We start from the raw sequence: 22,917 nt of genomic DNA on the forward strand, positions 1-22,917 counted from the left end.
CTCTTACATACATTTCTAAGCTTTTCCTACTAGTAGACAATGAAAGTAAATGTGAACCTCTCTGGATAGCACATGTTTTTAGAAATGCATTACAACATGACCCACCGCTCAGTCTCAACGAAGAAATATAAACAGGTGATCAAAGACCTGGGACATGCTGTAAGAAAATTCATAGAGATACCAGTGAATTATTTATTTCAAAATAATTTTTTTTTTTTCACTTTCATTCAAAAAGAACCCAGATTTTTTGAATAACCTGGGACCCAGGTAAATTAGAGTACAGCGACATCTCTGTATATATACACTGAATATATTTTCATGACAATGGTTTTTTTTAACTGCATGAGAAGAAAATTAATTAAAATTAAAGAATTTGATTTAAAATGTTAAACTAATTGTTCTAACTTGATTTTTTATTGAAATTTGAACACTGAACGACAATTATAGTGCAGAATTTTAAATTGTTTTAATTGTGTGCATATAGTAAGGCACCTATTAGCCATCTGGCTCCCTTCCTCTCTGATCGAACACAGCTTTCCATATAATAATATGGACTCTGAAGTTAACAGCAAAAGCCACGGTAAAAGCTCGTTTTTCTCGGTATTGCAGCTTAAAAGCAGGGTAAAGTTAAAGAATACTATCATTATGCATTATAACATATTTTCCAGCCTATAATAAAGATGATTTATTGTCACATGAGATTATGAAAGAGAATTTGCAGCGCATAGAATAGGTGAGTATCGAAAACAACTGTACTGTTTTGTTTGCCTCACATACCCAAGCAGCGAGACAAAGAAGAGAAAGAGACGACTCAACGAGGTAAGGGAATCGAACAAAAAATCTTTTTACCGTGAGGTAAGGCATTTCGCTCATTGGTGATTGGCCCGTTTTCTCCCTTTTCTGCAGAGACATCATCGTCACATTTTTCCGTTTCAGAACTTCTCTGGTCATTTTTGCTTTTTGCCCCCGCCTTTAGTATGTGCGGGCACCTCTACTAACACCTGATGCATTTTCCTGTGGCTGGCTGCCATCTTATCTCACCGCTTCACTATGTATTCGGCGTTACTAATACTCATAGATATTTCCCGTTTGAAGTGTTTTTTCCCCACTTACGTTTTTCATGTTATTTTTACCGAAATATTTTTTCCTATCTAAAAGAAATGAAAAGTCAAAAAAACGAAGACAAGTAATAAATGAAAAGCTCCAAAGACAAGTTATTTTTTACCAGTTTGTGGCATCATTGATGAGATTATGCAATGATTGAATGTTGCATTCCCCTGGATTCACTTAATTATTTGTTTATGTATTCCAATATTGCACCACAGATGGCAAGAATGAATTAAGAACATGTTTTTCCTTTTAAAACATTTATTTGATTATTCCGAGATAAGAGAAGTTCAGTACATTTGCGCCACGTTTCCAGCATACTGCTGCTATTTAAAAGGGACCATTCCCAGCATCCCTTGTTTCACCATCGAATCAGGATGCACGACCTTCAGCTCTGGAAAACTAACACATAATGACAGGCAAGTGCTATTTGCATAACTATTCAAAATAAAAATACAACTATGACATGAAATCTGGCAATACTGATACTGAAATGTAAACAATGCAGGCTGATCAGCGGAAATCTACAGTGGACCGGTTCTCTGAGGTGAATTAAAAGTCAGACAATAAAGATTTCAAAATGACTAGATCTAGGACTATTCCATGGGGAGAGGGAGCAAGGTAATGTTACAACATGTTCCTATATCATTTAAACGTGCACTATTGCGAAACCGGCAAATACCGTAGCTGAAAGAAAACGATTCGTACAACGTGGGAAAAAAGTTATTGACTGGGCATTACCGAAATGTCAATCTTTATCATTTCACTGTTGCTGTGTCATATATCACTGTTCAAAGGGGGGATAGGCAGCATGTTTTACGAGAGAAGCCTGCTGATTTTGAAATTATTTTGCATTTTCATTCTACCGTTTTAGGAGTAGTTCAATGGAATAATAAGGGGCCCTTTTGAGAACGATTTGAAGGCAAATTCAAACCTGGTGGGCGGTTAAGGTACAATACATGCAATGCGTGTAATTTTTTGTGATTTCTTTTAATACCGCAAATACAATTCTCGACCATGACATTGCAAACAACTGTAAGATGTGAATTTGTTGATTTTACATTGATTTTTTTTTTTTAATAAGTCATGGACTTACATAACTGCTGAAATTTCCTGCTGATCTTTCCACTCATACTTTTTTGAAAATTATTTGTTATAGAATCAATTTCCAATGAAGATATAATTAAAATTTCAAGCATAAGAACGCGACAACAAAATGCTAGAAGGAAGAAGTATTGCTACCTTCAAGACCCAGTGTCCATCTCAGTGGACATCACATTATCTTCATTCAAATTCTTAAATACAAGTGCCAATTAAAAAAAATCTTCTATGGCAGGGGTTCTCAAACTGTGTGGCGCGACATCCTGGTGCGCCTCCAACCTTTGTTAGGGGTGCTGCCGGTTTTTTGAAAATATGTTTTGTTAAACAGTTCTGGGGAGCCATCAGAGCTGGCGGATAAGCATTGAATAGGAAAAGGGGGTGCCGCGGGTGTAAAAAGTTTGAGAATTCTTGTTCTATGGTATAAGGTGTGGAGAAGCTGTAAAAAAATTGTAGAAAAATTGAAGCTGTAAGAAAATTCCACTGTTAAAGAATTTTTTGAGGAAGAAATAAAAACAAAAGTTTATTGTATATGCCGAGAAGCACAGATATGACTGATGAATTGGGACAACGGTGCTGCCATGGTGTTACCAACATAGAAATATAAATTTGATTCTGTAAAGGGATTGTTGTCAATACCAAAAGTCATTAATGAACCTTATCACACTGGAAACAAATTTGTTGTGGGCATTTGAAGGTTATGTCCATTGAGATGGATACTAGATCTGAAAGGGTTAATGATTATTTACAGGCAAAAAATTACATAATGCATGATAAATAATTACATAATTTTCATAACATTGCCTCCCTCCTTTAGAATTGTGCATCCCAGCAATTCAGTCCAAGTCTGCGGGTCACATTTGATCATTCACTAAGGTAGCAGTTCTGAACCTTTATTGACTCGCTGAGCCCCTTAGGCCAATTTTTTAATTCATCAAAGTTACTGATTTATTTTTGCTATTTAAAAATATTTATAATTATTTTTTTAAATTTTACTGGTTTTTTTTTATTTCCCTGAGTGGCCGCGGAGCCCTTGTAGAGTGCACAAGGAGCACCAATTGAGAACCGCTGCACTAAGGTAAGGAGCTGGCCTGTTGAAATGGACCTCCTTGCACTTTGAAGACGGCATCCTTTGAATCCGAACTAAGCATCTTTCAGTTTCTTCACAACTTTTGTAGGGTCTTTCCCATGATGTCTGGAGTTTTGGGCAAAGTCCTTTCTGGTGCTTTAAGTTCCAAAGCCAGACGAGGTTACCTTCCTTAAAGTCGTGAGACGTGACCTTCACAATGTAGTGGTTTTTCATTTTTTCGGGACGAATGTTGATCCTGTCTCTGACGATTCAATTCACATCCTGGAGTCCCTTGAGATATTCTTGCAGTGGAAGAGGGTTATCTGGTGGTTGCCCAAGCAGCATGTCACCTATCAGCCAAATATCTCGTCCGATAAACATCTGCGGATAACAGCGAGAATCCAGTGTTCTCATGGATGGCAGGAAAAGCGGTAACTTCGAGTCCCAATCTTGGTTCTGCGACAGGAAGAGCAAGAGATCATTCCAGATGGTTCTGTTGAATCTCTCGACCATCCCTTCAGATTCTGGTTGAAGCAGCATAGTTTGCGTCTTTTCCATTCCTAGAAGCTTGAACATGCTGCCAAAAATTTTTGAAGTGAAGTTTCTTCTCTGGACGGAATGGATCAGCATAGCGACTTCAAACTGAGACAACTAATTTTGCACCAAAACTTCATCCAATGTCACTACTTCTGGATAAGGAATAGGATATGTTTCCAGCCACTTGGTAAAATAGTCCATCATCACAAGTATGTACTTGTGACCATTGTCGGTTCTGGGTAACAGTTAGATGATGTCCGGGGTGAATATCTCGAACGGCGCAGGTGTAACGGATAAGGATGGCATCCTTCTCCATTACTTTAAACACTTCCCATATAATAAAACTAGACTCCAGGGACCGCTCAGCTACCCGAAACCATCCGGAAGTACCACTGGCATATCGTCACAAGCCAGAAGTCTGCTTTGTCTTAAGGCCATAGGGTGGGGTCTTGCGGTTCTTTGTCGAGGATGGGACCAAGGTTGGCAGCTGATGTCTCATCTAAATTTATTTCTCATGTAGCATACATTTTACTTATTTTTTTGTCTGAAGAGTTTTCCCTGAGGAGGTATCTCATGGTCTCATTGAATTGTTATTTTATAATAACTGTTACTCACTTGCTTTCAGCAGATGGATGCAGACTTCTGCCGGAGTTGTTTATATTTCTTTATTCAATATGTATTATCTTGAATAACGGGTGAGATGTGATCAGGGAGCCTGGCCAGCTCACAGATTACACTTTTGTGTTGACATCCCAAAATTTTGTTTTATTTCCCGAACAGCTGTTTCTGTATGTAAATTATGTAATTGTAATGTCAGAGTTTTTATCGGGAGACGAAGTATTTCTGGTGGACAATTGGTCCTAGGAAAAGACAGCTTTAAAAGCATATAAATGCTCTTCTCTTGTTCTCGCTAACCACAACTACTTGAACAGTTTCAATTACTACTTACTCTACCACTTAGGTAGTTTTTTCATTCTCGGCTTAGGTCATTAAGCTAACTTCTAAAAAATGTTGTGAACTAAATAATCTATGCTATTGTTCTCGGCTGGTCCAGTTGAAAAGTTTTTAAATAAGTTTCAATTTTTCTAAAGAAAAATCTAAGTTTTTCAGTTCAGCTCTGACAGTCGACTGTCGCTCCTGATGGGTTTTTTTGAATGGCAAAACCCAGAGAGATTTCAGGGTATCCTGCCTATCGACTGCTGATGGTGACGCCCAGTCCTTCTCCACCTTCCGACATCTGTGTGTGTAACAATACTCATAGACCCCGGCGGAAAACTCCTGCTCTAGTCATTTTTATATACAAGTTGTCTTACCTTCGAGTCCACAGTTGATTAAATTACTCTGATATTTTCTTATGTTCATAGTCCAAAAAAATGTGTGATCCTGATCACATCGCCATTTTGATTTATTGTTGTTGCCAATTTTGTTTTGCGAAAGTTTCTATAAAAATATATTGTCGTTTCTTTATGCAAACTGGATGTTATATTTTCCTATTGGTCGTACTCAGATGTATATTTTTTTGAGATGATGGATCGTACCGCACTTCCTTTTTAGGTATAAATATCCCGAGTCACGATCGTCTAGCTCGCTCTCCCTTTCAATTCCGCTTTCAGCTCAGTATACATCACTTAAGGTGAAGGTGGTCGCCTTTTTATGAATCTTCTACGGTATGAAATAATAACTCGTCTCACTGGTGTTCGGCACGCCACGACTGGTTCCGGATCTCATCATGCCTCCTCTCTAGTCATCCGTTGAATGTGCCCGAGTGGCGCATTGGTAAAGAAGCTCGTCTTCCACTATGAGGGTTACCATCGAGGTCCATGGGTTTGAATCCTGGCATAGAACATCAGAAGCAAGTTCTTTACCTACTGAGCCTAGGGCGACCACTGATGGATGGAGCCTTCATTTCCCACCCAACTCCACTGGTTGGAAATTGCCATATGGCGATATATGACTAGAGTTGGTGTGCGGTAAAGTAGTAGTCATCCGTTGTCACCACCATCGTCCTGGATCCTGTCATCGTTTGTTCGTTGTTTGGCTTGGTGTCGATCGTCACCTCGGCTCTAACCGTTGAGCCTGCAGTTCTCGCCGCCACGTGGAGCCTTGTTTTGGGCCGTGATCTTTGCTAGCTCCCGTCAAGGTCAATGACGTCACGGCTCGTGTAATTCAAGAAAGATCATGAAACTCCTGTTGGCGGACTATATTGATGAGTCAACAGACTTGTGCATGGGGATCAGTATGAATTTGAGAAATAATTTTTGTGATAATTTTGTTAATCGTAACCTACGTAATTGTTAAAAGTGTTAATAACTTTACTTATGTTAAAATCTGGAAATTCTCTTGAAATTATTTGTGTGTGTCTTACTGTGTATCGATTGCATCACATTAGAATCCTGGGTCGTTATGCAGGGATGCCGCGTGTGATTTTATCTCCAAATAATCTATGACCATTATGATCTTCTAGTAAACACCAACTGCCAATGATCTGAACTCTGGGAATCTGTTCCTTGGTTCATTCCTTCATCTTGATTGGACTTGTGCCATGTTTACAACCTGAACTCAGAGCTTCTGGGTTCTCAAAAAGAGATTGGATTCTCAGCTGATAATGGACTATCACGGGTGAAATAACATCAGTTTGACTGATAAATTGTCTTAAGTTGAAAATAACTAAAAGTGTAAATTGTAATGTCTTAAAATGCTTAACGAAATAAAATAATTGAAGTGAATAAAAACTTGTTTGTATATCCTTTTCTGCATTAACTAAGGATATTTCAAACCGAGCATGTAATCCCAAGGAAGATTACACAGGCGTCGCAGCTCTTGTTCCACTTTTACACATCTGTCCTGGGCTTGACTCAATGGAATTGTTCACAGACCGTGGAGAGTCTTGGTTATGCCGAAATGTCCACCAGTCTGGCTTCCGTGCAACTCTCTCAAAACTTCTTCCACTCTGCGTCTTGGTAGGATGAATTGCCACTTGTATGTCGTTCTGTCCCCAACTCCCATTTGCAGTACAGCATGCCATATCTCATCACCAGGAAATCCCATATCGCACAGTGTCTTTGGGTCATTGAACTGGGAGAGGTGATGGCTTGCCACGTTGGTTTATTCTCTCCCCCCCCCCCCCCGGTGGGGTGGATTCCTTCAAGTTCATTATTGGTCATATGTCAGGATCTTATACTTGAGCCTTCCAGGTGGTTTGTTGCTCTAAGAATCATCGTTTGAGATGTTATCTGTGTCACTGTAGGGTTCACTGACCTATACTTCTCTTCTGCCTCGAAGCAATGCCGACAGTTTTGTGGACACATTCTTCACATCAGGGTCCATGCCCTGTTTTCATATGAGACTGGATCTTCCTCTTCATGCCATCTGGGATGAACTATTTTACCACTTCCGGAATGGCCATCACTTTCTGTGGAGGAAATTTGTCATGACCACATCTGAGTTGAGTGATGTGTTCCCTAAGTGTATGCAACTGGTCATTCCTCATGCCCAAGGAAAATCCGTTTCCTCAAGAAGTCCAGTCCAATTTCTTTGTCTTTTATGTCAGCCACCAAGAAGGTGTGTCTATAGGTGATCATGGCCACCCTCACTGAGACTTTTTCATTTCACAATTTTCCATGCACAGTCACTCCTGTGACTGTCTGCAGCGTCAGAGATGGTGGCACATAGAGAACACGTTGCTTGAATTTTTGAGCCAGGTCTGTCCTAATGATGCTCACTTTAGCTCCAGTGTCGATGACCATCCTACATGGGAATCCATCAATTTCTCCTCACATGGAGTCCAAGGTTTCCACCATGCAGCTGTGAGATGTGGTACACTCGGCATGGTGTGTCTCCCGTACCGGCAGCCGCAACGGAGCATGCTCTTAGGTTATTGGACAGTGAAAAGTTTTTAACAGCTGGCTGATGCAAAGATATATTTTTGGGAAGAGAGAAAATTCTCTTTTATCTTTGTATGGGTAGCAGAGAGTGACATCATCCTTGGATAAGTCGCCATCTCGTGGCAGTGTCAGCAATTGTGAGCTTTGGCCTGAATTGTGTCCAAGGAAAGATTGCGATATTCGTTGCCTCTGTAGTCGAGTGGCCTAGGCCAGTGGTTCCCAACCTTTTTTTGTCCATGGCCCCCTTTCAACCATTTCTCATTCCTGTGGCCCCCCTTGCGAACATGAATAATTTTCTACTCCCCCTTTCTTTCCCCCCCCCCCCACATTTTCCCATTAGAAGATAGTTATTCAAAAATTGCCTGAAGTATAAATATTTTTGAATTTAATTTGATTAATTTTTAATTTATGAAAATAACGGAAAAGCAAAATAAACATTATAGAATACAGTAAAAATAGAATAAATCCCTTGGGGTCACAAAGTGTCTGTATCATCGTAATGTTACTTTTTGTTAAGTTTATTGTTTGGTGTTTTTCTCAGTTTGATTTGCATGTTTTATGTGCTGTGTCAGTCCAATTTAAAAAAATATATATTTTCAATCAATGTGCCGTTTTCAAGCGCAGAGTTTACAATGTCATCAAGTTACTGTACTGGATGAAATTTTTATTATTTCCAAATTAGTGTTGTTTTTGTTTTTTTTTTGTGTAAAAGATTATGGTTTCATTGAGAAATGTCAGTTGTAGCTTCCAAAATATGCATTCTTATAATGATAAAAATCGCAAAAAGTGGTAGCAAGCAGTTTTGTTAATTTTATTCTCTTCATGCGGATAAAAGTAGTAATGAGGGAGTAGCCACACAAATGAATCACAATTGAAAAGTTCAACCTTCCACATCGTTTTCAACAATAATACATGTATCAAGGATATAGGTTCATGTTGTAGCCCTACTATGAATTTAAAAAAATGAACTAAAATACGTGCGAAAACTTTTTTAATATTTGTTTGAACCATTCATTCCAGAGAAATCATATACGCAGTGACAAAACTGTTCATGTGAACATAATAATGATTCATTATCAGGATTTCAAGCCCATCGGAAAATATAAATAATCAGATTTTCAAATAAGAAAATTATCAGTTTGTTGACTTCAATTATGATATGGTGAAAATCTGATATTTCGTTGGATGACAAGCTACCTTCAAGTGGCTTTTTGGTTCATAATGTGGCCGCTCTCTCGCAGGCGGATGAAGCAACGTGTGAGTTGGCTTAAACCAGGGCAATATTTCACATAACAGTCCGTACTATATTTAATATACAGGGCGCATAGATAACGGGGCATATGACATTTTACTGGCGAACCGTTGGTTCTAGAGGCATATTTCCAATTGGAAAAAGTACTCGAATAATGTGTAGTACTCAGATATTTGATTCATGTTGCCAGGGGTTACATAGTTATTAAAATAAAAATGTTAACTTTTTATGCGGATACCCTGTGCCCCAAAACCCAATTGGAAAGTTATTTCCTGTTCTCAGACAAAAAAATTCAACATGTCTAAGTTCAAATTTTCACTGTGATATTCCAAGAAAGTTGGAAAAAAATTGCATTAAATGAGGGGAAACCATTTTACCCGCATCGAATGCTGTTTTTTCCCAAATTTCCTCAATTTTTCGAATTTGCATATCTCGGTGAATATTACACTCAGAAACGTGAAATTATTTTAGTTGGCATCGGGAAAGACAGAGCAACAACTTCTTAATTGGGTTCTTTGGCACACGAGGATGGTATAAAAGGTTGTTTTTTTTTTATTTTATAGCTATACAACCCCTTACAACATAAATGACATATCTGAGTTGGACACGTGATTTGGGTACTTTTTCTAGTTGGGTATGTCTCTAAGACTAATGGCTCACCAGTAAAGTGCCATACGCCCTGTTACCCATGCAGCCTTCAAATACACGTAAAAAAATAGTTTGAGACGAAATACAGTCAACTCTCATTTTAACAAATACCATTATAACAGGAAAAATATCGTTTTAACGAAAACTTTTCTAATCCCTCAGATAGATTCACATAGGAACAATAAAAAAATCTGGAATTCCTTTGTAACGAAATTTCGTTATTACAAAGTGATTTCTCGGGTCTCTTGGATTCTGGTCTAATGGGGTTTGACCAAAGCGTGTTAATAAAGGGTCTTTAATACGCTTTAGGTTTGACTGTATTTCCCCCCAAAAAAATCTGACATTTTTGCAGTAAAGTAATGGAACTTCGGCAATTTGATCTAAAAATAGTCCGTTTTATAATGATTATGTCCTTTTTACTTTTATAAATTTAGGAAGGAAACAAAAGAAAGAAAGGGTGCGGAGAAAAAGAAAAATGGCCAAGGCGGGCTCGGTGGTGCGAAAATGCCCCGAAATTCCACTTGTGCGCAAGAGAATCAAATTTCATTTTGATTCAAACTCCAAATCTTTGCAATTTAGACATCATTTCCAACTATCAAATCCAAACAGTTTTAGCAGATTGTGAAAACGCGTCGCTGAATTGGTTGTGGATGCGTATTATCAACACTAAAAACCATAAATTTTAGGTTGACAGATACAAAGAGACACATTGAGCGGGTTATGGATATTTCAAAGTGAAGACTTACGTGAGAATTTATTGCACTTTTTTTAGAAATCAGCAGATGCAGTGAATCTCTAATAAACGGATTTAAATTGCTTTAAATATAGTCATACGCCTTTATAAAAAAATTTTTCCAATGTTCACAACATTGTTCTTGCAGGATAGGAAAATTGCGTTTAAATTATAGTCCTCCAACCACGAGATTAATTTACGCTGCGTCATGTCACGTCAAGTTGGATGATTTTATTCTTTTTTTTTTTTTTGGTAAAACGATTGCACATTGAGAAAAGTTCATCAGTGACTGAGCTTTCACGATTGGCATGTCCTTCTAGGCTAAAATCGTTTGACGTGACATGACGTGCTGTAGCCAAATCTCATCTCGTGGTAGGAGGACTATATTTAGGATGCTGCAGGCCAGTAGTAGGGCAGTTAAAACGAAGCATTACAGTATCGATTAAAAAAACTTCAAAGATGTGGTGTCAATCTTAGAGGAAGTCCCAATACAGGGGCGGATCGAGCCTGCCGCCCGGGTGCGAAGCCTCATGTGCCGCCCCTACTGGCGACCCTGCCAGGAGACTGATAGGGCTTCTGTGAAGAGCACCTGGAGATAAACCTAAGCCGCATATCATTGTTTACCGTGCAAAATGTACGTGACCATACGTCCCGCTTTTGAAGTAGAAAATTTTTTGTCTTTTGTTTCAGAATTATTTAGCCATTTTTTTTCAAACCGAGCACAACTCAGGTCTATCGCCGTAGGCAATTTACTACCTAGTGGGTTGTGCCGAAATAGTAAGTGTGTGTACCTAACAGTCTGAGTGCGTATCTAGTGTTGTGTATGATTCTTCAAGGCTGCCATCTATATCTCAGAAGTGAAATGAGTGATGTGTAGTGACTGAATATTTGTACTGTTTGTGGGCCTGCTGCTCTCTGTGACGAGACTTTTTAATGGGGAGATCGGCTCGCATTTGCGCCTCGAAGTTGGTAACCACCGAAAACCAACTTCAGCCAACCACCACTGTGGCGACGGTGGGGCTCGAACCCGGGTCCCCGCTATGCGAGTCCGTCACTATGACTACTCGACCACCACATCGGCTTATTATTTTACCATTCTTAATAAATGCCAGATAACTTAATCTTTGAAAGAACACTTATTTTTGCGAGCCATCATCACTTATCCTGTAAAGATGATATTTAACAGGGTAATTTTTATGAAGAAAATTTTTTCAAAGGTGTTTCTGGTATTCCAGGAGCCGGACAAGTGAAAAACCAAATTTTTCCTTTGCCTTCATTTGATTATTGTGGATAAAATTCTGAGTGAGGGTATGGGCCCCTAGGTTGGGATCTTTTGCAGGCCTTCTCTTCGTCAGATTTCTCACGGCATTTTCTATAGTTAATGTATAGCCTTAAAAAGCCAAAAAATTATGAGAATTATCCCGGGCTCTTGTAGGGCCATGGGCGAGGGAACCAAAATGCACACATGCCCTTGTAATAGAGTACAGGGGTGGCGCTTGTCCATGCAACCCATTGTGGCCACACGGGGCACCGCTTAAGAGGATGCTAAATCTGGGGTGAATGGGTAAAAAAAAAACCAAACTGTCGGCTCTGGAGGGGTGCAAAATCCGAAATGAAGGACCGAAAAAAATGTTTTGTTAGGAATTGTTTGGATAAATTGTGAGGGAGGGACATGACCTTCTAAGGGTAGGGCTGACAGGGCTCTAGTTGAGGGCCTGGACTAAATCCTTATAATTTTTCTTTTTTCACTCTATAAATTAACTGTAGAAGGGTCCCCGTGGAAAATCGGGCATGGGTCCCACGAAAGATTCCCTGACGCAGGAGGTAGGGGCTATGGAGGGAGCAATAGGTAGGAGGGGCAAAAAATAAGTCCCACACGGGTACAGATTTTGTCTCGAGCCGTCCAGATAGCTTATCATTCTTGTTTCTGGTATTACGATCAGAGGCCTTGTCTATTTTCTCAACGTTTCCGTTGTCAAGGTATAGTATGACTCAAAAGCGTGATGTCGTGAATTTTTACTGTGTTAAATTTTGTTGTCTTAAGTAAAGTCTATGCTGCCGCCCCTTACAAGCTGCCGCCCGGATGCGCTGCACCCCTTGCACCCTCGCTTAAGCCGCCCCTGTTCCAATACATAATCACAGCAATGTAGTTTTAGAAAATTAAATTTTGCGGGTATTTTTCCTCATGTATGATTTTGTCTCTTGGAGTTCGTTATAACTGAATTCGACTTTATTTCTGTTCAGCAGAGACAATGGATTGGCACCCCCTTTCAAAATTCATAAAAAATACCCCAGAGCAATTCTCTTCTCTTATTCTCTCTACGATTCTCTATTCGATTTTTATAAATATATTCCCCATCAGACCACTCAGTGCTGGCTGAAGATAGCTTTGTGCTAAACTAGATGGTTATCCGTCTGTAATTGCATAAAAACGATGGGGTTTTTTTTACAAGCTTTTATTATTCACCCATCTACTTCTTGTATTACATTTACTACGACCACTCAAAAGAATGTCAATGAATGGTCAACAAATCTTTGTCTGTTTTCTTTATGGCAGCCCTCTTTGAATGAAAAGTCTAAACACACATAACTTTCTGTCTTTACAGTTATTCCATTTTGCTTAAACCTCTTCTACAGTTTGTGTCAGGGCCTACTATCACCCCTAAGTCGTAAATCACCGAGATTACATGAACCACATTTTTTATTTCCTTCTTCCTCATGTTAATGTTACTTGGATGGGGAAAAGTTACGAAAAAGATATCCTACGCATTTTGTTTGAAATTAAATTTTTTTAGTCAGAGTAACTAAAAAAAATTTAATGTCACAAATTTCTTCGTGGCCCCCGTATCAGTAGCCGTGGGTCCCCTTTTGCAAGATTTTCATGCGTGGCCCCCTGGAATATCCTAGGGCCCCCCGGTTGAGAACCACTGGTCTAGGGCGTTCACCTGGAAAGTGAGAGAACGTGGGTTCAATTCCCCACAGGTGTATTTGAATTTTCCCTCTTTCCAAAAATATATCTTTGCATCAACCAGCTGTTAAAAACCTTTGTATGGATAGTGGAGAGTGACATCATCCTCGGATACAGGAATGTCCTGGAAAATTCAAGCCATGTAGTCACCCTATACATATGACTACAAGTGTTTTCTGATATTTTTATCAAAAGCACATTTCAATAGTGTTTTAAACATAAAATTATGTGTGTCTCCTTTGATAAAACTACAATGTGTGTGGGTTTTTTTTTTTCTTAAGAGCTTTAGAACTCAATATTGTCTACAAGCTGAAATTAAAACTAAAATTGTTTTAAAAATTATTTATCTTTAATAAATTAGCATTTCAAACTGAACACTAAATATGGAATATGAATAAAAAACCCCAATTGATATAATTTTTAAAAAATATATTTTTATCAAACACGATATGAATATACTTGAATTTTTAATTTTTGCCTTTAAAAAGTGTTAGAATAGTCCTTGAATTTCTCATTTTTAAATATTATGAGCCATGTTGTCAATAATCAAATTTTTTGCCCACATGCTCATATAAGAGGGAATATCTGGTTCTTTGTTTTTGGCCATTTCAATGTTTTTCCCACTTTGATATAGTTTTTGTAGGTTTTTTGTGCGTTAGTGTTAGCAAACAGTCCAGAACTTTTTTTTAGATATTCTCAGTAATTTATGTTATTTTGCTTTGGGCCTAATTGTTTTAGTGTCAGTAAATGAGATAGCTAATGCTAAGTATAAATTTTATTTTTATCTTAATACTTTTTAGGGTTGTGTTGTATTCTTCATATATATATTTCTTTTTTGTGATTAACTGTTCGGCGTTTTAGTTTACTTCTTTTTTTGTATAATCTTTTACAGGCTATTTTAATTTCCTGTTAACTTTAATCACTCTTTTATGTTTTAAATGTAGTTATGTTGTTTCTTATCTAGGTTTAGCATTATATGCCTCAACCTTGATTACTGTTATGTAGGGGTTGCGACGGAAGGTTTCCTTGGTCTAGGGAGTATAGTAGCCGATAGCTTCAAGTGTGAGGGTTGGTTTTGATTTGCATTTTTGCAACTTTCTGAGATATACCAGGAAATAATTTTGTTATGAATCAGGACAGCGGGCCTGGTGCTTTGACGAGAAGAGGTATTAAGGTATTGAGGCTCGGAGAGTACCATCAGATTAGTATTTGTAGTACCCATTTGATGATACCAATGATTTTGATTTGCGTAGCATACTTTCTAATGAGCATTAAGTGTTATTTGCATCCTCTTTTCTGTTTTCCTGAATAGAAGAGGTAATACCTCCCTACCTGGGCTGCAACTAGATGCTTAGTCAGCCGCAGAAAGCACATGTTTTGGTGCCCTTGTGTAATAGACAAAAAGCAATTGTATAGAGTTAATTTATAACTCTCTCTAGTCCAATGCCCAGGGCACCAGACCTCCCCCCAGTTGCAGCCCTGCTCCCTCCCCACTTCAGTAGGCATCATTTGTGAATGGTGAATCATTCATTCTGAAATGAATTTTGTGGTTTTCTTCTTTCAGAGCTGTTTTTCGGGCTGTCTTTCTCATATTGTCCTGGGGAAACTGTATCTCGGTTAAAATAGAATCTGTCCTGCTTGGAGGCAACTTGGGTTCTGGTATTCTATTAAGAAGGGTAGTAGAGAAGTTGTGTCCAATTATCATCCAGTGAGTGTGACGAGCTCCCTCTCGAAAATTTTGGAAATTATCAAAAGGCAGTTTGTGAAGTGGATAGACGAGAATAACGTATTGTCGGATAATCAGCATGGGTTCAGGAAGAGGAGGTCATGTGTGACTAATTTCCTTTGCTTCCATGGTCACTTGACAAAGACTTTGGGTAAGGGCAAAAATGTAGATGTTGTTTACCTTGATTTCCAGAAGGCATTCGATCGGGTTCAACTTGGTAAACTCTTGAAGCGTTTAGACGAGATTGGAATTGGGGGCAACTTGCTGAATTGGATAGTATCGTGGTTAAAAGATAGGTCACAATGAGTTATGGTGAACGGGGAAGATCTCTTCGCGTTCTCCGAACGTCATTCTTCCGCTTTTTCGAGGCTTAGTTCGTCCGGGACTGGAGTATGCTGTAAGGTTTTGAAGACCATACCCACAGAGGGACATAGACTTGGTTGAAGGGGTGCAGAGAAGAGCTATGCGTGTCCTTATTGCAACACGGGGCTTGATATATGAAGAGAGACTTCATTTTTTGAGTGTTTACATTGGAGGAACGCAGGTGTGAGGAGATATGATCGAAGTGTTCAAAATTTTCAATGGAATGTATAGGATGGACCATGAACTTTTAGTAGACTGCCAATCAACTGCTTTTACAAGGGGACACTAGTATTGATTCATAAGGGACTATGCGAGGTTATGGTGTTGCAGGGGGGGGGGTGGAATTTTTCTCTAATAGGATTGTTAATAAATGGAATAGGTTACCCCCGGAGGTAGTAAATTGTAATACAATTGACACGTTTAAAAAGAAATATGATAAACATGGGATAAATCGAGAAGTTATCCATACTTAGAATAAGACAACCATAAGCATTCTTATGGGCATTGTATAATATCTAATCATGTATGTATATATATAATATTATTTCTAATTGCATTAATTGGGTTGCTGTATTTTTGAAATATGACATCCATATTTATTATGGGCATCTTTTTCTCAGCCACCTCATTGGGCATTTTGGCTGTTGTGGCGTTGTATTTGTATTCTGGGAATTTAGACGCTGATTAGTCAAAGCATGTAAACAGGGGGGGGGGGGACTGCACACACACAAACACTCATGTCAATGAAGATATATGCTTCAGAGGGAGAAATAATTTTTCAGAAAAAAAAGTGGAGACCTTAAAAGGATGACAAAAGGGTTAATTTTTATGGCTTTCATTGATCGGGGATAATTATTTAACCTATATTTAATACCTAAACGTAATCATTCATGGCCTTATAATTAATAAATTATTCTAAATTTCCTATTTCATTTGGGCTCGTCTGATAAATATCCAACACAATTACCATTACTACGTCGATGTTTATGTTTGCAGTGATGATAATGTTAATCAATTTCTACTATTCTACATAAACAAATTTTTGTCAAATCTGTTTTAACACTTCAGCTATAGAAAAATATTTCTATTCCTGGTTTTTACTAATTAAATTTTAATGGAATGTGTAATTAAATCGGTGATCAACATGTCTACTTTTTTCCCCTTTTCACTCTTCATTGTTGTTTTATGTTTTTAATGTTACTTGCTTTCATTTTTATAATATTTTTGAAAATTAATTTTTTCTTTTGTTAATTGTTTTATAGAAGTCAAATGCTCGATCAAATCTAATTGTCATCACCCCGGGTAGTGACGTGGTCAGCTCTAAATATCAAGACAACATTTTTCAAAATGATTGCCAGGAAACACCAAAAACTATTGAAAGAACCCCAAGTGGTAAGCAAGGTATGAATCATTCTTTCGAATTTTGTATCTGGAGCAAGCCAGATTTTGAATGATGGTGGGATAGAAATTTCAATGTACCATAATATCTTAAACTGTCACTAGTTTCATTTCATTTATTCATTAGATTTCTATGCACGTATATATAAAAAGCAGAAAACAAAATCCATCTACGGTTTGGACTCATTTATACTGTTAGACACAAAAAAATTTATAGGAATACATAATCGTTGTCAGTTATTCAGGCAAACAAATATTTGTATATACAGCAGAACCCCTCCTAACAAACATTCCCTCTTTAGTGGACACCTCCCATTAACAGATACCTTTTAAAATTGTGTTTCCTCAATGTATTTTATTATCCATCAGCGCAGTGGTTCCCAAACTGTGAGTCACTGCGCCTCATGTAAATGAGCTAGGGGTTCTGGGAATATTTTCCAAAATTTGAGTCTCTTAAAATATGTTTACATTGGAAGAACATAGATGTTGGGGAAACAAGATCAAAGTGTTCAAAATTTTCTTTCGGTTGGATAGAATTGACCATGAATTATTAATATGCTGTCAATCGACTGCTTTGACAAAGGGACACCAATATCGATTAGACAGGGACTAGGTTATGGTGTCACTGAGAATTTTTCTCTAATGGAGTTGTTAATAAATTGGATAGCTTACCCTCGGAGTAGTAAATTCTAACACAATTGATACATTTAAAAAGAAATATGATAAACATGTTCAGGTAAATCGAGAAGTTATTTGTATTGTATTATATTTTATGATATGTATATTGTTTTCAGTTTTTATAATTGTATTTTTAATTGGTTTGCTGTAGTATAGAAACATGACATCCATGTTTGTTTTGGGCATCTTTTCTCATCCACCTCTGGACATTTTACCTTTTGTGGCCTTGAAGTTGAAATTTAATTAACACATCAAGACAAATACAGAACACAAATACAGAAACACATATTACATTCCAATACCTTCTGTTCTTTGAATTTCAATTCCTTGTATTTGTATTTCTTTATTTGTATATGTTGAATCTAAAATACACCTTAGCTCTCAGCTGAGATACTTATTATCCATGTACACACTCACTAGTCAAAAGTGAAGCAGACAACTATAATAAATTAGAAACTACAGGGTGTCTGGAAAAGGAAACTCCCCCATTAAAGTTTAAAATCAGTAAATAAAAAAAGTTATTTATTCATGCTCGCAGACAACCCTGCAAAATTTTAATTATTAGGTTTGACAAAGTCATGTAGTTGCAGATTTTGATGATAGGAAGCCTTACAATCATTCAACTTTCAATGGTTGTCAGACACAGGTTGATGTATCCACTGCCAGTTCTGTTCACAATCCCAACAGACGAAATCTCGACAGGTGTTGTGGGGAAGTTAGGCCTTTCCCTTAGGTGGTTGTGGGCTCGTGATCACATAACAAAATACTTTCAGTCAAATTCATTAAAAACACTAAGGCCCTCCGCACGCGGAGCGATTACTGGGCAAGCGAGTCAAGCGGTGAGTCACGAGCGATCGCTGCGCATTTCCAATGATACGGGCGATTATACGATTCATACGATTGGCATCCGCTAATGGCCTGATTTTTTGCGCAAGCGAACTAGACGATTTTTCATCTTTGCAACCGTGCTCTTCCTACTTTCCCGCCACTTCTTCCACCTGTTCTCTGCCTTGTAATTTTCTTCGCAACAAAAATTATCACGAACCGCATAATAAATAAGCAGAACCTAATTTATTTATTAAATAAGTTTTTAAGACAAAGTTTACGATAACATTACATACCCAGCTGAGAGTACGTGGGATATAACTTTCTTTTGCACCCCCCCCCCCCCCCACAGGCTAAAATTTTTCATGGACCCCCATTAAAAGCAAATTCTACTGTATTAAGCCAAAAAATAAACAAAAATTCATCCCGTACCGACTGAATGCCATGAAAATATGTCCAGTTTTCATCACGTTCATGTATGTAAACAATGAAAAAATAGCTACACTGCAATAAATTAGTATTGTTTATTATATGAAAAAAAATGCTACATACCTGATAAATTTACTTCCTTCCCTATTTCACTCAGCATCCTTCCTGGAGTAACTGGGTCTCGTGTAGTCGTACAATTCCAGAGATATCTCAACGAAACTGACATTTTTTTCTGACGATTTGGACGATTGGATTAGGATCGCACTTCTTTTCAGATCGCTCGAAACACCAATCACTCGCTCGGCAATTGCGATGCGTAAAAATAGCTAAGCAATTGCACCGTTGGCGGTCTCCAACTCATTTAGTTGAGAAGTGAGGGAGAGGGAAAAAAGAATCGTAGCTTGCTCGCCACGGAATCGCTCCGTGTGCGGATGGCCTAAGACACATTCAAGAAAAGTCGAGAAAACGAAAGCTAGTTTGAGAACAATATATTCTAGCATATATCATGTAGCTAATACCTTTGGTTACATAGTGCTAATTATTGTGATTAAATTTACTTTAAGAGAGCTCCTTATAGTTAAATTACATATCCAACCGGCCAGATGAACTGGTAGTTTTTCAGTAATTAAAGTTCCATTCTGCATGAATGAGGCTCGTTCTTCAGGGAATTATTCTTATATCAGGGAGATTTGTCGCTCTACCAGAAATGTATCTATAGCCGTGACCATAGTCTGGAGGAACTGTGAGGAGTCACTGAAACTCATGGTGGAGACCTGGCATCAAGCCAAATCCAAACCTCATATCCATCGTCCAGGATCATGGTGCATCAGATGTCGCATCGTTTCCTCAGGTTCTTTGATCCTCCGCTCTCATCGGCAACATTTGCCAACAGGATTCTTTCTCCCAGAACTTACAGCATATCAAGTGTAGGCTTAGTTATTTCATATTATTTTTTACTTGGTGATTACGTTTAAGGCATTACGTTAAGACACCGTGAGTTGAGGTGAAGCAGACCTCGCTCAATCACAGCTGGAACCAGAAGACGGAAGAGAAAGTTGCTCTGAAGAAGCTGCTCCAAAAACAGGTTTTTCCCTCGCTGAGTAAGTTTGGCTTGTGTTGGCATGTCCTACAACACTTCCCCTCGAAGAACCACTCTCAGGGGTAGAGGGGCCCCTGCGAAACAGTTGGCTGATGGACGGGCAATGCAAATGGAAATTACTGGCTATGGAAACTGCTTCACTAGCCTCGTTCACATGGGAAATAGAAGAGCAGGTTTAAACCCGCTTCAAGAATTTTTTCGAATGACTGCTCTTCATTTCCTTCTTTACGAAGGAAAAAAGTCGTCAAGCGGGTGCTAGCACTCTCAATCCTACCGCAATATTTGCACATGTGAACGGGGCTACTGGGTCCCAACCCCCTATGTGGTCCCAAGAAGAACCACTCTCAAACCCTATAGTAATGGCCAAGTGCACATTCACCATCACCAAACCCAGAGCGTCTCAGAACACCAAACAAAAAAAAATTCTCCAGCCCAAGAATTTGCCATACTGGTAATATCTCAGCTGTTAAAAAAAAATCCCCCCCCCCAAAAAATTATATATATACCCCAAAATATTCAATATCCCACCCCTTTCTTAACATAAACCAACCGTCTATGTCTAGGAACTGTGACCCAGTGCCTAATTTGCAACAAACCCCCTAGAATCTGTCTCAGGAGGTAATCATGAGTGTTAACTCTTGTATATGAATTATGATTATTTACATTATTCCTTATCTCTTCAGATTTCCCAGGGACAGTAATTAATCTATCTACATGAACTTTCATTTTCCTACTGGGGTTATCCACTTTTTGAATTTTAAAGTTTACAGGGCCAAACCGCCTAACTAAGGTAAAGGGACCTTCATTGGTTTTGAGTAGCTTGCGGCTAAGTCCCGGTTTACCTTGTGGCATATGGCAATATACATTTCCAATTTGTAGTATCTTGTCCTTGGTTACCTTACTTCGGTGTTTCTCCTGTCTCTCAGCTGCTCTCTCTAAATTTTGTTTTACTACTTTGTATGCTTGATGCAGTCTGTGAGATATATCTTGTACACACTCGGTGTGGTCTGCATAACTATGAATTAGGGGTTGTGACAATAACTTTGCAGGTAGACTTATGTCTCTCCCATATAATAGATAGGCAGGCTGCTCCCCTGTGGCTGAATGTACTGCTGTACGATGTGCCAACAGAGCAAAAGTAACGTTCCTGCACTATTCACTTTGGGTATCATTGACCAAATGGCTCAACGCTTGTACTAGAGTTCCGTTAAGTCTTTCCACTACCCCATCAGTCTGAGGCTGGTAGGGAGATGTCTGAACCTTTTTAATTCCCAAATACTTATAAATTTCATGCATGGCCTTTGACAAGAAATTAGAACCTTGATCTATCATTAAAGTTTCAGGTATCACATGGGTACAAATGAACTGTTCTAGTATGGCAACTATTGTCAACTTGATATCAGGCACTGGATAGGCCTCTAGATATCTGGTAAAGTAATCTGACAAAACCAATATTTGTTGCCCTCTGAGGACGCCGCAATGGCCCTACTGCATCCAGTTCTACAAATTGGAAGGGCCGCTGAGCAATGGGGACCCTTTGTAGAGGTGCCACAGGGTTGCACACATTACCACGCTTGGCTATGCATGAATGACATTGTTTGATGTGCAATTCAATTTCTTGGAACATTTTTGGCCATAAATATAGCAAGCGAATGTGGCTCAATGTTTTGGACAGCCTAGGGTGCGCCGCTACGGCGGATGATTGATTCAGTTTGATAATTTCAGTTGTCAAACTCTTGGGGACAACCAATTTATCGAATCTCACAGGTCTGGTCTTAGGATTCTTGTGTGTGCAGTTAAGGGCGCCATCAATTAAAAAGAAAATTAAATTAGACAACCCTGTCCCTGACTGTAACTCGTTAATGATTTGAGAACAAAAGGGGTCCTTCTCTTATCAATTCTTTACTCTCGTAAGCAAAGATGCTTCAACTGCCAACCCTGACAATTCCACTGAATTAACTGCTCTAGAAAGGTAGTCTGCAGTTAGATTAACTCGTCCAGGTGTATGTATGATCTTATAATAACTGTATTAATTTAGTGCCAACATCCATCTTGCAATGCGCGAAGTGGAGTCTTTCAATTGCAAGACCTTAGACGAAGATGCTTGGTCACAATAGATGGTAAACGGTTTCCCTAATAATTAGTATTTGAACTGAGTGGTGCCCCAAAGCCTCTTTCTTAAACACTATATCTAATTTCTGCCTCCTTCAACTTCCTTTTTGCATACGCTATGGAGTGCAGGTAACCCTGATCATCCCTGACACAAAACTGCACCCAGAGCCTCCTTGGAAGCATCCGTACAAAGGATAAACTCCTCAAAATTGGGAAGTTGGAGGACTGGCTCCTTCAGAAGTTCTTGGTGAAGCAGGTCAAATGCTGCTTGTGCCTGATGGGTCCATGAAAAGAGGACACTGGGTTTGGTGAGTTCAGTCAATGGTAAAGCCTTTTGAGCATATCCATCGACAAAAACGGCAATGAAACCCAGTTACCCCGAGAAATTTTCTCACTTCCTTTCCTTTTTGAGAGACTTTGAAAGCCTTGACTACTTCTAGGTTCGATGACTCAGGGGAAACCATCCCTTTGCCAACATGGAACCATAAATATTTGATTTCATTTTGGGCAAAATTACACTTGCTCTGCTTAAGTTTCAGTTTGTGTACAGAAAGTCTATTGAATAATATCTTGAGCCTATCCAGGTGTTCGGGGAAAGTCTTGGATGCAATGATGATGTCGTCAAAATAGGTGGCAATTCGGAAAGGGGACAAGTTGGCCAAAACAGTTTGCATGAGGCGCTGGAACGTGCATGTGCTATTGTGTAGCTCAAAGGGCATGGGCTTCCACTTGTAGTGGCCTGCATTAGTGCTGAAGCCACACTTTTGTCGGTCATCAGGGTGCACAGAAACCTGGAAGTAGCCACTCGTGAGGTCAAGGGAGAAAATATATAAAATATTCAGCTCCTGATAAATTGTCTACTAACTCTTGTATGTTGGGAAGGGGGAAATTATCCTCGACTGTTTTTTCATTAAGTCTCCTGAAGTCAGTGACCAAATGGTAGAAGCCATTTCTCTCTTTAACTAGCAATACATGGGCTGAGTAGGAACTG

General features: G+C 38.8%; 1 protein-coding gene across 9 annotated transcripts in view; it reads left to right on the plus strand.

The window, feature by feature from the left end:
* LOC149080510 (uncharacterized) overlaps positions 1-22,917 on the plus strand; it is a 195,123-nt gene that overhangs the window by 117,463 nt on the left and 54,743 nt on the right. For 8 of the 9 annotated variants that reach the window (XM_089239601.1, XM_089239596.1, XM_089239604.1 and 5 more), the window contains one exon: positions 16,648-16,786. In XM_089239601.1, the coding sequence (XP_089095727.1) occupies positions 16,648-16,786 (139 nt within the window). The remainder of the gene's footprint in view (positions 1-16,647; positions 16,787-22,917) is intronic. The other variant, XM_089239595.1, reaches the window with a different exon arrangement.

The sequence above is a fragment of the Pholcus phalangioides genome, unplaced genomic scaffold, assembly GCF_987345545.1.
Source record: "Pholcus phalangioides strain wild (caught in Gottingen) unplaced genomic scaffold, Ppha-v1.0 ptg000011l_1, whole genome shotgun sequence".
NCBI classification, from domain to species: domain Eukaryota; kingdom Metazoa; phylum Arthropoda; class Arachnida; order Araneae; family Pholcidae; genus Pholcus; species Pholcus phalangioides.